Source organism: Chelonia mydas, chromosome 2, assembly GCF_015237465.2.
Source record: "Chelonia mydas isolate rCheMyd1 chromosome 2, rCheMyd1.pri.v2, whole genome shotgun sequence".
NCBI classification, from domain to species: domain Eukaryota; kingdom Metazoa; phylum Chordata; order Testudines; family Cheloniidae; genus Chelonia; species Chelonia mydas.
The window spans coordinates 76,881,897-76,901,020 of NC_057850.1; the positions used below are offsets into that span (position 1 = coordinate 76,881,897).

The 19,124-nt window shown below is 38.5% G+C and overlaps 1 protein-coding gene across 2 annotated transcripts in view; it reads left to right on the plus strand.

Annotated features, from left to right (window-relative positions):
* The window catches only part of CDH2 (cadherin 2), a 178,533-nt gene that overhangs the window by 105,983 nt on the left and 53,426 nt on the right, over positions 1 to 19,124 (plus strand). For both annotated transcript variants that reach the window (XM_037892713.2, XM_043539697.1), the window contains exon 3: positions 17,108 to 17,334. In XM_037892713.2, coding sequence (XP_037748641.1) covers positions 17,108 to 17,334 — 227 coding nt within the window. The remainder of the gene's footprint in view (positions 1 to 17,107; positions 17,335 to 19,124) is intronic.

Here is a 19,124-nt window from a genome sequence, read left to right on the forward strand (position 1 = left end):
AGAAAACAATTCTCTCAGTTATTTTATTAGCATTACACTTTTTTGTTCTAATTTTGGTGGTTTACACTAATTGAAGTGGGTTGTTTTTGAGCCTTGCAATTTTGTAGTGTCCTAGACTGAGTATATGAGGGAGGGTCGTGGTCTTTGAAAGAAAATAATTATTACTTGTAAATTGACTTTTCTCATACAAAAGCATAATTATCTGCTCTTTACGTTTTCAAGGGCTTGAACTTTATGGTGTAGTTAGGCATGGCAATGAAAGGGAAGTTATAGTGGCTTTCAACAATCAGTATTTCTATCTGCTTTACTGTCAGGCGAGCCTTATGTAAAAGAATTCAGTAATTTTACGTATTTTGTAAAGAAACCTGAGTCTGAGGCAAAAGTGACACTAACGTGAGACTCTGTCAAAAATATGGCCTTCAAAGAACTTTCATTAACACGAGTAACAAAGCTGGTCTAGTAACCTAGTAGTATCTGTTTGTGCTGACACACCAGAAACTCAATTTTTTCTTCCTCTTTTTTCCTGCTTACTGGGCCAGCTAGAAGTGGGAGGGTTGCCCCTGATGTCAATGAGGACATGATTCCCTTTCTTTCATAGATAGTCAGTCATCCGTGGTATTCATAGAGTGCCAGTCACTGCAGAGTGTTAGGTAGTAGATTCCTTCTAGTGCTTATACTTTTTCTTAATGTTTTAGTTTAAAAGAACTAAGGTCAAAATTAAAAAGCACATATTCAGTATTGCCTAACTCTAAAATTAACATAAGGCTGTATTCATCCATGTGATTCTGCTGTAGTTTATAAAACATAGATGAGTTTTCATGGTTTGTGATGTCAAAGAATTCCTCCAGTTAATTTTATTCATTTGTAATGAATGTGAGGCCTAATATTAACCCTTCTTTGTTTATTTCTAAGAATAAAGAAACTAGTTGAGGCTATTTAACCTGTGTAGGGGACAAGAATGTATACTAGCAGGTGCACTGAGCCATCAGAATGGTGAAAAATCTAGATACTAACAGCATGAGAAACATGTATTACCTTGTCAATGCCCTTGGTATCTTTATACGTTTTTGTTTTCTTTAATCACTATGTTGCAGACACGCGCTCCTTCAGTGTACTATTAGAAATGGCTATAGCTGTGTTTTCATTCATATATATGTGTAAAGTATATAAAAAATGCATTCAAATGACTATGAAAATGTAATTGATACTCCTCAAATACAAGCAATTCACTGTCAGTCTAAGTACTGCTAGTTCTCTTATCTTTAGTTTATTTCAAGTGTACTATGAAATACCAGAGGAACAATTTGTTTGAAATTTCACAACTCTTCCAGGGAAGTTTTGTATGTGAAATGTACTGCACTAGCGTACCAATTTACTGCATGGTTTTTAAGGGTACATATCAGTATGTACAGTACATAAGTGTTTATTACAAAAAAAATCCTGAGGATAGTCTAGGTAACATTAAGCAACCACTACAACTAGTTTTCTGCCAGAGGTAGACTGGACATGATCCATTGATAATATAAACCTTATTATTTATGAGTTTTATTGCTCTGTCTCTCTAATACATCAGTGTAAATATGGCTAGGCTGTCGCTGCTTTTCTTCTGCAGTAACTACAAATTCCTTGCCTTCTGAATATAAAATCACCAAGTTAAAGCAAGTAGGATATTTTTGTACAATTAAGGATTTTTTCTTAAGGTAATAAGATTTGTAAAATATAGACTAAAATTGAATCTCTAGATCTAGATTTCTATTTTACTTAAGTTCCATCATACTCACAGTTTGACAGGAAACACTGATGCGTAATACCAAGTACATTGTATTTAATACTTATGTATGAGACAGCTGTGTCAGTGTTTCCCATTAATTAAACTTTCCAGGAGTTTCACTAGACTCTCTAAAGAACTAGTTTGCTATTTAAAAACAAGACGTCTTCTGGAAATTGAAAGCATCACCAGAACATATTGCATAACACTGTTGCTCTGTATTAAAGCTTAATAGAAGCCACTGCATTGTCATAAATATTTACAGTTTCTAAAATTTTGACCATGGTGTGTTTGAATCCTAGAGTCAGGTCTTTTTGATTGTGCCAGACTAGGCGAGGTTGGGCATAGGACAGCTGACAGAGAACACAAGTCAGGTGGAGAGAGCAGCATGAGCTCTGGTTCATTGCATTCCTCCATCACGAATATGCACCTCTTTCAAAGGTTAAAGAATCAGGCAACTGCTGAAAAGATGTCTGCCTTCCCTTACCGCTCCCATAGCAGCCAGCTGAGGGAGCAACTCAGATATATAAGGGTACAGGCTCAGACAGCAACTGGCAGAACTAAATGTCTTCTGCATGCTGGGCTGTTTGGGGAGGGACTGTGCTTATAAATATAAAATCCCTTACAAAGTAATGAATTAAAGGCTGACATTTTGGAGACATGCACATTTTAGTGCAGTCTCCAAAATTTCAGCCTTTAATTAAAATGTACATTTTAATGCTCATACAGCCTTGGGTTGTAGGACTTGTTTTATTTATTGCAGTAATGTTGGCTAGAAAGTGGTGAAAGACTCACGTAGTCAGTGTTTCATTTGGGGCAAATCATTTCTCTATCCCTACTGGTATAATGAAGATGGTGATACCTACCTTCCTTTGTGAATTGTTTTCAGATCTATGAATGGAAAACTTCTCTATAAGAGCTAAGTATGATGATAATGATTAAGACTTTGTCTACACTAGAACTTTTGTCGAGCAGGGGTGTGAAAAAACACACCCCTGACCAACATAAGTTTCACCAACAAAAGTGCTGGTGTGGAAAGCGTCTCCCACCAACATAGCTACCACGGCTCATTGGGGGTGGTTTAATTATGCCGGTGGGAGAGCGCTCTCCTGCCGGCATAGAGCGGCTACACAGGAGACCTTACGGTGACGCAGCTGCAGCGGTACAGCTGTGCCGCTTTAAGGTCCATAGTATAGACAGAGCCTAATTGTCTAGTAGTCCATAAACTATAGAGAGAATGTCCATATTTCAGTGCCTGTCTCAGCACCTATGTCGGTTTTATACAGCAACTCTTTTTTCCTGTTTTTTTTTTAAACCCCTGCAGACTCGCCATCTGTGAGAGCTGCCAGCCAGCTGTGCTGGTGAGATTAACATAAGAACCATAAGAACATAAGAATGGTCATACTGTGTCAGACTAATGGTCCATCTAGCCCAGTATCTTATCTTCTGACATTGGACAGTGCCAGATGCTTCAGAGGGAGTGACCAGAACAGGGCAGTTATCACGTGATCCAGTCCCAGCTTCTGGCAGTCAGAGGCTTAGGGACATCAAAAGCACGGGATTGTGTCCCTAACCATCTTGGGTAATAGCCATTGAAGGACCTGTCCTCCATGAATTTATCTAGTTCTTTTTTTGAACCCACTTACATGTTTGGCCTTCACAATATCCACTGGCAACGAGTTCCACAGGTTGACTATGCGTTCTGTGAAGTACTTCCTTTTGTTTGTTGTAAACTTGCTGCCTATTATGTTTGTTTTAAACTTGCTGCCTATTAATTTCATTGGATGGCCCCTGGATCTTGTGTTATGTGAAGGGGTAAATAACACCATCTCATTCACTTTCTCCACACCATTTATGATTTTTATAGACCTCTATCGTATCCCGTCTTAGTCATCTCTTTTCCAAGCTGAACAGTCTATCTTCTTAACCTCTCCTCATATAGAAGCTGTTCCATGCCCCTGATAATTTTTGTTGCCCTTCTCCGGACATTTTCCAATTCTAATATATCTTTTATGAGATGGGGTGACCGGAATAGCTGGCAGGTGTGAGTGTAGCATGGATTTATATAGTGGCATTATACTTTCTGTCTTACCTATCACTTTCCTAATGCTTCCTAACGTTCTGTTAGCTTTTTTGACTATGGCTGCTGCACATAGAACAGATGTTTTCAGGGAACTATTCACGAATAGTCCAAGATCTCTTTCTTGAATGGTAACAGCTAAGTTAGAACCCATCATTTTGTATCTATTGCTGGGATTATGTTTTCCAGTGAGCATTACTTTGAATTTATCAACATTGAATTTATCCACCATTTTGTTAGCCAGTCACCCAGTTTTGTGAGATCTCTTTGTTACTCTTTGCAGCCTGCTTTGAACTTTAACTACTATGAATAATTTTGTATCATCTGCAGGTTTTGCCACCTCACTGTTTACCCTTTAATCCAGATCATGTGTGAATATGTTGAACAGCACTGGTCCTAGTACAGATCCTGGGGGACCCCACTGTTTACCTCTCTCCACTGTGAAAAATTGGCCATTTATTCCTTCCCTTCATTTCCTATCTTTTAACTACTTACTGATCCATGAGAGGACCTTACTTCTTACGCCATGACTGCTTACTTTGGTGGTCGAATCTCCTTCCTTTGAAGTTTTTAAGGTCAGGCTTGACAAAGCCCTGGCTGGGATGATTTAGTTGGGGATTGGTCCTGCTTTGATCAGGGGGTTGGACTAGATGACCTCCTGAGGTCCCTTCCAACCATGATATTCTATGATTCTATACTTAAGACCCAAGGGGGACCCAAAGGCTTTCTGAAAGTCCAAGTACACTATATCTACTGGATCACCCATGTCTATCTGTTTGTTGACCCCCTCAAACAATTCTGATAGATTGGTGAAGCATGATTTCTCTTTACACAAGGCATGTTGACTCTTCCCCAGAATATCATGTTCATATATGTATCTGATAATTCTGTTCTTTACTGTAGTTTCAACTGCATGGTACTGACGTTAGGCTTACCGGCCTATAATTGCCAGCATCACCTCTGGAGCCTTTTAACAAGTCAGCATTACATTAGCTATCCTCCAGTCATTTGGTATAGAGGATGATTTAATCAATAGGTTACATACCACATTTAGTAGTTTGCAATTTCATATTTGAGTTCCTTCAGAACTCATGAGTACATACCATGTGGTCCTGGTGACTTACTACTGTTTAATTTATCATTTTGTTCCCAAACCTTCTCTATTGACACTTCAATCTGGGACAGTTCCTCAGATTTGACACTGGCCTGCCCCATTATACTTTTTCATTTGATTTGTCTGAGTTTATGCTCCTTTTTTTTTCCTCCGTAGGATTTGATTTCCAATTTTTAAAAGAATATATTTTTGTCTCTAAGTTCCAACTTGACTCTATTGTTTAGCCACGGTGGCATTTTTTTTGTCCCCTGACTGTTTATTATTTTTACTGGGGGGGGAGGGTAATATGTATAGTTAGAGCCTCTATTATGATTTTTTTAAAAGTTTACATTGAGTTTTCAGGCATTTCATTCTTGTGACTGTTTCTTTTAATTTCCACTTAACGAGCCTCCTCATTTTTGTGTAGTTCCCCTATTTCAAGTTAAATGCTTCTGTGGTGGGTTTCTTTAGTATTTTCCCTCTACAAGGATGTTAAATTTAATTACATTATCATTGCTATTACTGAGCAGTTCAGCTATATTCACCTCTTAGACCATATCTAAGTACTAAATCAAGAATTGCCTCTCCCCTTGTGGGTTCCAAGACTAGCTAAAGCAGTGTCTAGAAATTTTATCTCTACATCCCATCCTTTGGTGACATGTCCCCAGTCAGTATCATGAGAGTTGAAATCCCTCATTATGACTTGGTTTTCTGTTTTTGTAGCCTCTCTAATCTCCCTGAGCATTTCACAGTCACTACCATCATCCTGATCAGGTGGTCAGTAGTATATTCCTACTGCTATATTCTTATCGTTTGAGTCATTTAAGATTTTTACTATATTTGGCTCCATGCTTTCTCTTGCATATAGTGCCACTCCCCCACCAGTGTGGTCTACTCTGCCATTCCTATATATTTTGTACCATGGTATTGCCATGTCCCATGGATTATCATCGTTCCACTGCCTGTTATATCAATATCCTCATTTAATACCAGGCACTCAGGTTCACCCATCTTAGTATTTAAACTGCTTATATTTTTATACAGTCACTTATCAAATTTGTCCATATTTAGTTGTTTGCTTTCATATGATGTAATTGAATGGGACTCTTTTTCATTTGACTGTTTCTCTTCAGCTCTTATCTATGCTTTATCAATTTCTCTCCTCTCCTCTCTACTATGATACAGAGTATCCCCTTTAATAAAGCCTCCCCTAAGGGATGTGTCTGTCCAAATCATGTGTTCATAGAATCATAGAATATCAGGGTTGGAAGGGACCTCAGGAGGTCATCTAGTCCAACCCCCTGCTCAAAGCAGGACCAATCCCCAATCAAATCATCCCAGCCAAGTCTTTGTCAAGCCTGACCTTAAAAACGTCCAAGGAAGGAGATTCTACCACCTCCCTAGGTAACGCATTCCAGTGTTTCACCACCCTCTTAGTGAAAAAGTTTTTCCTAATATCCAACCTAAACCTCCCCCACTGCAACTTGAGACCATTACTCCTTGTCCTGTCCTCTTCTACCACTGAGAATAGTCTAGAACCATCTTCTCTGGAACCACCTCTCAGGTAGTTGAAAGCAGCGATCAAATCCCCCCTCATTCTTCTCTTCTGCAGACTAAACAATCCCAGTTCCCTCAGCCTCTCCTCATAAGTCATGTGTTCCAGACCCCTAATCATTTCTGTTGCTCTTCGCTGGACTCTCTCCAATTTATCCACGTCCTTCTTGTAGTGTGGGGCCCAAAACTGGACACAGTACTCCAGATGAGGCCTCACCAATGTCGAATAGAGGGGAATGATCACGTCCCTTGATCTGCTCGCTATGCCCCTACTTATACATCCCAAAATGCCATTGGCCTTCTTGGCAACAAGGGCACACTGCTGACTCATATCCAGCTTCTCGTCCACTGTAACCCCTAGGTCCTTTTCCGCAGAACTGCTGCCTAGCCATTCGGTCCCTAGTCTGTAGCTGTGCATTGGGTTCTTCCATCCTAAGTGCAGGACCCTGCACTTATCCTTATTGAACCGCATCAGGTTTCTTTTGGCCCAATCCTCCAATTTGTTTAGGTCCCTCTGTATCCTATCCCTGCCCTCCAGCGTATCTACCACTCCTCCCAGTTTAGTATCATCTGCAAATTTGCTGAGAGTGCAATCCACACCATCCTCCAGATCATTTATGAAGATATTGAACAAAACCGGCCCCAGGACCGACCCCTGGGGCACTCCACTTGACACCGGCTGCCAACTAGACATGGAGCCATTGATCACTACCCGTTGAGCCCGACAATCTAGCCAACTTTCTACCCACCTTATAGTGCATTCATCCAGCCCATACTTCTTTAACTTGCTGACAAGAATACTGTGGGAGACCGTGTCAAAAGCTTTGCTAAAGTCAAGAAACAATACATCCACTGCTTTCCCTTCATCCACAGAATCAGTAATCTCATCATAGAAGGCGATTAGATTAGTCAGGCATGACCTACCCTTGGTGAATCCATGCTGACTGTTCCTGATCACTTTCCTCTCATGTAAGTGCTTCAGGATTGATTCCTTGAGGACCTGCTCCATGATTTTTCCGGGGACTGAGGTGAGGCTGACTGGCCTGTAGTTCCCAGGATCCTCCTCCTTCCCTTTTTTAAAGATTGGCACTACATTAGCCTCTGTACCTGTTCCTCTGTACCTGTTGGCTTTCCCCTAGCCCTTAGTTTAAAAATTCCTCTCTGACCTTAAATTTTATTTGCCTCTGTTGGCTCCCCCCTTTCCCAAAATGTTCCACAGTTCCTATCAAACCTAAATTCATCCTCCGAACAACATTGTCTCGTCCACGTGTGAACAGTAAGTTGACTGAAAGCACGTGTAGCAACCAAGGATCAATACATCAGGCCTGTTCTCATACTGTTAAGCCTACAAAGCCCCACTTCTCAGCCATCCCTGCCCCATACTCAGAGTCAGATCACATGAAGTGATGGACTCACTCTGACTGGGCATGATTGAAGGTTGCAAGCCTACTGGCAGGACAGCCACAGCACCTCCATTTAGAGTGGATATTGGAGATTTTGTAGATTGAAAGGTGGGGCAAAGAGAGGCTAAGTGATAGACAAAATCATAAAAAATATGAAAACAGAAAACTCAGGCAGAAAGAGAAAGTAGGAGACAGGGAAGAGCAAAAAATAAAATAGAACTTGGAGCCTGAACATATAGAGATGGTGAAAAGTACAGTGCAGGAACTGGGACTGGGAGAAAATAGCAAAGGGGACACAGACACTTACTCTCTTCTGCACCCTGGGCTTTTGCATTTAAGGTGGGGGAAGAGCTGTCTCCTGCATTTTCTAGGGATGACTTAAAACAAACAGAAAACATTGGTTGTTTTCCTTTTACAATGTAATATTTAATTATTTTTATTGTAGTTAAACAGCCTTCTAAATTCTACATTGTGCTGACAAGTAGTAGCATCTCAGTTTCTTAAACCACAAAAAATTGCCTAAGAAAAGAAGCCATTGTTTTAAAATATATTGAAGACAAAGAAATGTCCCTGCTTAGAGCCTAAACTGTGAAGCTGGTCTATTTTCTGCTGGCTATGTGTAAGGCTACACTTTCCCTTCAGACTCCTGGTCTGACTGTTCAATGGATATTCTTTAATTACCAAATTGGATTTTAGCAGTTGTTGTGAGTTGATGCATTGTGGGCACATGAGATTAGTGTTTAATCCTGCTTTTTATTACTATCTAGAATTGTATACTTGAGAAAGTATTGCAGGTGTATTGCACACTCCAGAGTACAGAAATGATACTTATTACTGAGTTTTCTTCCAACTGGCACCAGTTTGAAAAAATTCCAGCAGAGCTCTGCAGTGATGCATATCCTTATATTTACCAACAGTGTGTTAAATAATGTGAAGTGAAGGAGGACTGCAATCTCTTAATATGTATATATTTTAAAACTAAAGTAGTGGTCTAAATATAAACATTTTCCCTCATCACCCCAAGATGTTTGCTCTCTTCTCTTGTATTTTATTTTTTCTGAAATAAAGACAAAAGGGATGTCGGAGCTCAGAAAGACTTTGTGTTAGTGAGCGGTACGGAAAAGAACTGAAAAGGATCAGTGAATCAGATGTAATTTGGGCTCTGTTTGAGATACCAAATCTGTGTTTTGCTGACGGCCAGTATTCCTGTTTTGAAAAGCTGCATAGGCACTTCTATCAAACAGAAAGAACTTTATCCCTATTTTCATTCTGGCATGCCTATTATGACTTTGTTCAGCAAACAAAGAGGATTATGGGAAATGGAAAGTAGGTGACATGTTTTATTAAAGAACTGTGCAAGTCTTTCACTGTGAATTGAAGGACTGAACAGTCTTGTGATAGTATTCTCGTTCACAGGTAACTTTAAAAATATAGGACCCTTATATTAATTTAGCTAGCTTAAGTGGAAACCAAGTAGCATTGAATGCTTTAGGTTCAATATTTCTCATTTACATTTTGCAACAAAAATATTCATCACAGCTGAAAGTATACTTTTTAAAATTAAAAACTATAAAACTACACAGAGAATAAGAAAAATAAAGGTGAAACTTCTGTCTGTCTCTCTCTCTCTGTGTCTCTGGCATAACCACCCAGATTGTCTTGAACGTGCCATATTTTAGGACAATGTAAATACCACAACACCTGGTGTGATGCCATCAACCGTGGGCACTCTGGCTGGCACAACAGTGCTTAGTATACTCAGTGTGTTTGATGATGTTGTTGCATATACTGTTGTTGCTACATGGAAACAAATTAGCTCTTGTATTGAATGGCAAAAAAATAGCAGAAACTGGCACAAAGTGTTTTTGCCAGGATATTGTCCTAATAACTCATTCACAGTGTAAAAAGTGCATAAATTTCACAGAGTAACACTTGTATTCTAGGTTTCAGAGTAACAGCCGTGTTAGTCTGTATTCACAAAGAGAAAAGGAGGACTTGTGGCACCTTAGAGACTAACCAATTTATTTGAGCATAAGCTTTCGTGAGCTACAGCTCACTTCATCGGATGCATAATGTATTCTAGGAGTAGGTTAAAACAGATACATACCAAAACTTGTTTTTAAACCATTATATTAGTACTGTTTTCAACTGATGAGATAAACAAACCCTGTGACTTAGGTCTCAACTCTGCAAATATTTTTTCCCCTTTAGTGAGGCTATTTTTTATTATTATTTTTTTTACTAAAGGATTAGTGAACTGAGTAAGGGAGCCTTACAACATGGAGATGTGGAAAGCTGAGCTACTAAGGATCAGATTGTGGACCCCTTAATACTGCAATAACTCAGACGAATAGTCCCACTGATTTCAATTGTATTGCTTGTGTGATTAACTCCACATCATCGTGAGTAACACTTTCACAATCTTGCCCTGAGTCTGTACAAATTTGCAGACCATTTTGTGAGAGGAGAGGATTTGCAATCAAAGAGCTATATATGGCCCTTAATAAGCATCTGAACTCCCATTGCATCATATGTACTGCATAAGACTAATTGAAGTTAGGTACTACTCAACATGAGTAAGGATGTCAGAATGTAGCACATAGAGTATGTCTACACAGCAGCGGGATACCCACGGCTGCCCTGTGCTAACCAACTTGGGATCGCGGCACTCAGGCTGTGGGGCTGTTTCATGGCTGTATAGACCTCTGGACATATGCGGTGGGAGGGTCCCAGATTTCAGGCTCCAGCCTGAGCCTGGAAGTAACATAGCAATGGAACAGCCCAAGCCCCGTGAGCCCAAGTTGCATGGGCCAGCCACAGGGTTTTCTTTGTTGTCTGTGTAGAGAGACCCTAAGAATGTAGGCCCAAGATATTTAAAAGGAACTAGTGGACTAGTATGCCTGCTTTTCTGAAAGCACTAAGGAACTTCCCTAGGAAAGTCCACTAAGGTGTCTCAAGTTAGGCACCCAAATAACAGAAGCACCCAAAAAGTAACTAGACTTTTAAAAAAATTATTTTTGGTAGAGCATGGAATAATTATAAAATGTGGTGCATGTGTGTAAGGACAGAACCAAAAGGTGCTACAGAAAAGAATTAAATAACATGTTAAAAAGAATACTGATATTGAAGCATCTGTGAAAGATACAATGAAAAGTTTAAGTATAACATTTAAGCATGGTTATAATCAGAAAAGTGACTATGTAAAAATTACCTAATATTTGATATTTATTCTCCAATTAATGATTTCCCTTTCAAATTTGCTTGTCTTGCAAGTGAAGGCAAGATATTTTTAATTGCAATTACTGCAGATCATCCTGTTGTCCAGAAACCAAACTTGTTTTTTCTTCTATGTACATCATCCGTAATAAAGACTCTGAAATCAGATGATGCATAAGGCAGGCTAGAATATACTTCTTCACAGCCACAATAATCCTACAGTTCTGATACTATAAAAAAAAATCTAACTTTGTATATTACTTGAAGATTACCTATATTTGTGTTGAAAGATGTCTCATGAGCATTTCTTGTGTCAATCTGGAGTACCACAAGTTGAAATATGAGTGGTTCTGTTCAGATGTTTAAATTGGGAGTAACTGATCCCCTTGCAAAGAAGGGGGTAACCAGTCTGAAAAACATACAATGTTATAAAGCGGTATATTTTATTTTGTAAAAATATTTTTTCCGGTTTCCCTATCCATGAAACGGTACAGTGGTTCAGATGTTAAAAATCTTTAGACTGTCAGAAATCAAGGTAGAGCATCCCTAAATACTTTCTGATACTGTCAGAAGTAAAGAAACATGACTAGAAGCATGCAGACTGGGTAATTGATGTGTAATTGTATCACGGTTACTTTTGTTGCTATTTGTTTAATTCACTGAGAAGTTATCCTGCAGGGATAAATATATCTGGATTTTCCATTTTATGACATATTTTGTTTGCTGTTTTTTGGAAATATGTGTTTAATAGCACTTGGAAATTACAGTATAATCTCCAAAATATCTACTAAGTGGACATTAGCTCTAAGGACAACATTAAGCTAAGATATGTAATGTTGTTTCTATAAAATACAACCAATGTTGAACCATATTTCTGCCTTTAACCTCCAAGCATGGACTCACATTTTAAAGCTGAAAAATCCAAATGGCAAACTACTCCTGACTGTCTTGGGATTAGCACAAATAAATGAAGTTGCATATAAATATTTTGTATGAGAGTATCTTTATTGATTATACGAAGACAGCCCATTCCTTACACTCTTTTCTGAGTCCTTAGTTAAAACTCCCCTTGATTTCATTGGGAGTTTTGCCTGAGAGAGGATTGTAGGAGCGGGCTGTCAAATTGCAAACCAACTTGTTAATGGAGAAACTGAAAGTATATTTTAATTGTATGAGAAATGATGCTAGTTAATTGAAACTTACTAGTAAAGTACATGAGAGTAGAGATGTATTTTACAGATATTATGAATCATTCATTTCATTAGTGTGTGAATGGTTTAGTTCTCTAGTGTACACTAAATGAAATTGCATGTTTCGTAGTACTTCAGGTTTTGTACATTACACATTAAGACATATGTTTTTGTTAATTGCATACAAGAAAATTTAATTTGAGAGCTTTATTTAATACCACAGAGATGCGGGAGTTTAACTTACCTTTTTGTGGTTGCAGAGATTAATTTTTTTCCCTTTTAGGCAACAAATATGTATTTGTTTTGGTTGGCATATAATAAAAAGCAATCTCCAATTAATAAATTTTATTTACTCTCTAAATTCAAAACTGTCAAATGGATTACCTTTCAAAATACTCCATATTTAACAGCACAACAATAACAATACAAATAACAATAACATAAATATAAATTTTGCTTCTGGATTAAAGCCCATATCCTGCAAATACTTACACACAGGAGTAACTTTAAACTCATGAGTAGTCCCATTCACTTCAATGGGAATATTCACATAATTAAAGTTAAGTATGTGCGTAAGTGTTGGTAGGATTGTGGTCTAAGTCTTCTTAAAATCTAAATTTCAGCCTTTCATAATTAGTCTGCTTCCTTTAACTTGCAGAGATTTATATTTGATTATTTATGTGGATACCAATAATAAAGAACAATAAAAGATTATGTAAATATCTGTCATTTTTGTTGGCGCAGACACAACAATGTGCTGTAAAAAATATAGCTGATAAATCTTTTTAAAGTGAAAAATACCCATTATAATTTTTTTTTTTACAGTAACATTGTTTTGGAAATCTGCATCCCTTTCAAGGTGTTTGGAATATGATTAGTACCAGTAATGTCTATTCTCAATGAAAAATGTTTCCTTACTACTTCTACAAAATCTCACTATAATTAGCATTGAAAGCAAATAATTAGGATTCCATCTTTGTTGATACCAGTTGAGCACTGGGAAAATGAAGCAAACTAAACTGAATCAAATTTCTGAGACTAATAGCCATGCAGTTGGGGAAAAGGTAGCTACTACTCAACCTGTACTCTGTCAAGGTAATTTAATTATGAACAGTTATACTTCTCTGTAATTTGTTAATGTGTGCTCTTTGCAGAAGGAGAATAATTCTGCCAGGGCATTGACAATTTTAAACATTTTAGGCAGGTTGCTGTCAAAAGACAGAGGTTTTCATTGAATCTCATAACATATAGTTGCCTAGAGGAAGAATATCAATGAAGTGGATAGCGGATTAAATTATATATTTTTTGAGTTATTAGGATCTATATGAGAGAAAGTGGGGGGGTTGGGAAATCTTTCAGTTTCTCATGAATTTTAGTATATAAAATTGGATGCATCAAATTACTGAATAATACTTTTAAAATTATATTTTTTCATATCATCATATCTTAATAGTTCTTTTGAATCATGCTCATTGCAGTGTTCCTTTTAAGTCTTACCTCTAAAAAAGAAAAAGAGAAAAAAAGAAATCAAGTTACAATTTACATGTATTACCCCCCCCCCCCCCCCAACACACATACACACACTTGTCAGGGGTTAGATCATGTCCCCTGCATACACAAATATCATTAGTCCCTTCCCCTGCAACGGGAATCCCCTGTTAAGCAGGAATCCCCAACTGGTGGAGGAAGGCTGACAAAGACCCATGGGTCATGTGCATGGTTTTGACTCCTTGCTGACCCTTTCACACCTAACTGTTTTTAAAAAGTGTCTTAGAGGGCTCCCTCTCTACTGGGAGTTCTGCATCTCCATGGGAGCAGAGCCAGCATGAAGACATGCTCTTCGGTACCCTAGCTTCTGTCCCATTCTATTCTGATTGCTCACTTTCTTCTCTGAAATTATTTAAAAACTCATTGAGAAGATCCTCACAGAGTTTAACTCTCCACAGAGCCCTACAGCTGATCTGATTATTTGTAAATAGGATTCAGAACTGCTCTTAAATGCATTGTCTAAAGGAGAATGTGGAATATTGTTAGCTTAGTTTATTTGAATGCTGTTTTGAGGATATTGCAATAGTAGATTTCAGGAAAATTAAGAAGACCCATTCTGGGTACTTCTATTCTTACATTTCTATAATTAATATAGTCTAGTGTGGGGTTGTATTCTGGTTAGAAGGTCAGAACACAGAAGTATGTCTAATTAGAACTATGATTTCTTTATAAAGATAGAGTTGCTGTAACCAGTTATTTTACTTGTATTTCTTTGGCTACCTGTTGCAATTCAGAATATGAACTCGCCTTGGTAAATTGGGTCAAATAATGAAGTAGTATGGATAAGGGAATAAGGGATAAGTTACCGCTTGGCTCACATCTAGGAAGGGGATCTTCTACATGTGGCTTTCCTTCCTCCCATGTGGAATTGGGGTTGAATTGCCCCATGTCACTGTCCCTTCCTCCCACACGACCCTCTTTGTAAATCTGTGGATCCATGTGGGAGAAGGGGTTGGCTGTACCTTATGAAATAGGTGGGACTTGGGAGCTACGGACCCAGGGAACTTACCTAGAAAAAAATAGTGGAGTCCCAATTTGGATGAAATGTTTGTGGGGATGCTCCACCAAAAAGCATGAGATCTCTGCTGCAGTATTGCCAAGGAGCCAGGCAGAGATAACAGGGGCCAGACCTAGTGCAGAGATTCAGAGCTTCTGCATGGATCGCCTTGTCCTTCCCCATATTCGGTGAGATCTCCCAGGTTTGATGGCCATTCGTGTGCCTTTTTCCCTGGAGGAAATGAACCTTGTCCCTCATGGAATGATATGGTGGGAACTGCATGAAATATTCCTCAGAAAGATTCTCCCCCATCCCTGAACAACTCAAGCAGGTTTTACTGCCAGAAAGGGTGATCAAGGCCTGTATTCCATCACAGCTAACTGACTATTCTTGTTTAATCTTCCTTCAAAAAGCTAACATTTTAAAATTTCTATTGAATTTGCTGTATTTTTGAAAAAAGAAATAAAGTTTTATATATATAATTTTCCAGTCATCGTCGTCTTTGTTTGCGTCAGAGGTCAAAGGGATGTGGGAGACCCAGCATAACACAAAAGGATTAGTGAGGAAACTAATTTTATCTGTCATTTGAACGTCGGTCCCAGTCCTTGGAGTTCAAGTACCAAAAATTATAATCTCTCTTCTCACTACCTTCCTTATAACTATAGTATTTAAAAAAAAAAAAAAGAAAGCATAAGATGTGCAGCTTTTAGCAGGGTTTCTCTTGAGGGGAACCTTTAGATTTTTGGAGAGTTATAGTTTGTGCATCATTCATTTCAGTGTAAAAGTCCAAGAACTGGAATGAGGCACAAGGATAGGATTCATCTTCACTATCTGCATTTCAGCCCAGCCTTTAATAATAATGCTTTGCACTTCTGTTGTTCATACAATCTGAAGGTCTCAAAATGCTCTGAAAACATTAAAGGGAGATAATCAATTTTAAAGCCACATTTCCATCTGATACTTTTTACTTGCTGTTGTTACAAGTAACACTGACGATAACTAGAAATGAAGGGGATCACAGAGAAAAAAATCTATTGTACTTTGTGCATTTTACAGTACTGTGTATATATTCGGTTTCACTAAATCTGTTTCACTGTGGATCTTTCACATAGCAAAAGAGGAGAGGAAAACATTTGTAAATAGGAAAATATTTTAAAGTAGGAAAATGTGATTGTTAAAGGGAGCTTATAGGCAAGACTAGTACCTGTAACTGCTCTTAATCTACTTTTTGAAATTGACTGGATTTCAAGTGAATTGCATCCCTTTAAGACTTCTAGCATTCCTATGAGGTAAGCATATATTATAATTCCCCTTTTACAAATGGGGAAACTGAGGACCGGAGCTGTTATGTGATCTGTCCACAGTAATACAGCATGTCGGTGACAGAGACAGGAATAGAAAGTAGGTCTAACTCCCAGAGTTGTGCGCTGACCTCTAGGCTGCTACTTCACTGCTGTTAGCACTGGAGGTGCTGAATCTAAACCAAGTTTGTGATGATGATTGCCGCATATTAAAAATGTCCGGGGCATATTTTTTTCCAGTCCATGCTAGCAGTTTGACTACTTTCTCTCCACTCAGTCCTTCTCACTGGTTTTAGGTGTTCATAAAGAGGAAAAGACCTTTTTAATTTTCAGAATGCATATTCTTTTGTGCACTTGTTTTGTCATTCTCTGCAGAAAGTCTAATGAGGTCATAGTGAAATCTAACTCTAGATATGAAAAAACTATCCTTTTTAAAAAAAGTTATGAATAGAAAAATCTCCCTTTGACAGGCGCTCCTCTGTGTCGGTTAGAAGAGCCCCAAGTGTTCTTCATTTTAATCCCCTAGGGCCTTTGACCACTTGGGTTCATCTATCACATATGCTTATTAGTGATAGTAATTGCAGTCAAGGTCAAAGAGGCTGGACCTGTATTTGGAACCAATCAGTTCTGCCCCTTTGCGAGAGAGAGCGGGTGGTTGTTGTGGAGCTCAAGGCCCCTGTGGTAGAAAACAGGCAATCTGGTTGGGAAGGAGAACCTAGTCTTCCCTCTCTGAAGGGTGTCGCTATTATGTGGGCTGATCCATAAAGTACGATTTTTAATTCCTAAAGAATGCATGCACTTAATATGATGAAATGACAGTGAGTTTATTGTAACTGCGGAGAATAGGCTTTTAAGATACAGGTTTTTGTTCTTGACCTAACACCAGCTGATGACTGAGTTTAAGCAGGCTCTGTCTCTTTCAGTTCTTATATTCTCAATGTTTTTTGTGTTTTACAGTGGGATTTAGAAGCTGTGATGAAAAGATAAAAGTACAGTTTGAAAGCAGCGAGCCAGCCGATTTTAGAGTAGGTGAAGATGGTGTGGTATATGCAGCAAGAAGCTTTCAGCTTTCTACAGACCCCACAGAATTCATCGTATATGCTCAAGACAAGGAAACCCAGCAACAGTGGCAAGTGGTGGTGAAGCTGAGCATCGAGCCAACATTTGCAGAGCATTCAAAGAAGGTAAAACATTTGCCTTTGGAAATGTCTCTGAAAAATAGGTTTTTAGACTAAATCTGTCACACACCTCCACATCTGACTTCCTGCTAGTGGGTAACTAGTGCATAAATAATAGTAAAGCTGTAGTCTTTAAAAATAATGTTCCATAATCTATTATTTTGTAGCCCTGCTAAAGTCATGCAAACCCATATCTGTTTAAAGATCCAGAAATCATTTGTATTTGAACATATTGTTTGTACAGTTTGAGATTTGTACCTGAATTTAAATTGGAAGTGGTCATTTCTTTATTTTAAATTGCTGGAGAGCATTACAGTATTTATTCAAGCAGTTAAATTTAACCACAAAATAAACAAATCTCTGCTAGAATCCATCAATCAAGATTAGACTAGAACTGTAGATTTACAGCAATAGCAGGAAGGCATTCCTGGCACAGAGTATTTGTATTGTCCCTTAATAATCAAATTGAGGACTGAAAATTATTTAGGATTCCAGCACTACTTTTAGGGAAGATAGTCTCACTCTGGTGGAAACCAATATAAGCCAAGCCAAAGTAACACAAAATTGAACCTACCAATATACTAATATACTCCCTGTAGTAAAATATTATGTGATATTTCTGCTACACCCACCCCTTATACTACTGCCTGCTTTTTTTACTTCCTTTTGCAAAGCATCTTTTTAAAAAATAAATATTCTTCATAGATTGAGATAGCCACACTAAAATTATATTTACAGATCAAAGACTTAAGTATCTGTTTCAAAATAGATTGCTTTTAGTTGTGCTATATATTTTTCTAAGAATAAGCAATTGTTCTGGGTTTTGGAGACATTTAAGACCAAGTCTTAATAAAGAGGCATGCGGTGGCTCACATTAAAGAGGCACATAAGAAACTGTTCCTTTCAGAGAACGTCTTTTCTGCAACGAAAGTAGTGTCCTTAACTTGGATTTGCTAACATGAGTTAAGAAACTCAGGTTAAAATAACAGTGACACCTCAGCTTTTAACTTGAGTTCGCAACTCAAGTTAAAGCTCTAAGAAAGCCTGCGGTCAAATTCTAGCTCTTAGCCAGAGTTACAAGCCAAGTTGCTGTGTCATCACTGCTATTTTAACCCAGGTTACCTAACCTGATTTAAGAGTTGCAGTGAAGACAAACCCTTTGGGCCCAGTTCTGGTGCCCTCAGTCACACTCAGGTAGTGCCTTACGTGTGAGGGTATGTCTACACTGCAAAGAGAAAACCACTGCACCAAATCCGAGTCCAGGTCAGTTGACTTGGGCTTGGCCAATGAGGCTAAAAATTGCAGTGTAGACATTGAGGCTTGGGTTAGATTAGCTGGGCTCTGAGACCCTCCGCCCTCGCTGGGTTTCAGACCCGGGGCTCCAACCCAAGCCAAAATGTCTAAACTGCTATTTTTAGCCCCACAGCCCAAGCCCCTCAAGCACAAGCCAGTTGACTCTGGCTTTGAGACTCAGCACCAGGGGTTTTTCTTTGCAGTGTAGGCATACCCTTACTAGACAGGGGCTACTCACTTGTAAGGCACTATTCAAAGGGAGTGAGGGTAGCAGAAACTGGCCCTCAGTTTGCACCTGCGGTTTTTAGCCTCCAACACATTTACTTGATTCAAAATAACTTTTTTCTGCAAAGTAACCAAAGAGTGTATTTTGGGCTTTTTTCCCTAACCAGAGTAACATGTCTGTATGCACATGTGCATCAAGAGCTAAAGGCTGAAATAACTGCAGATGTAGAGAGGAATAGAAAGGCAGTGTTGACACCCAGCAGAGATTAATGCCCACT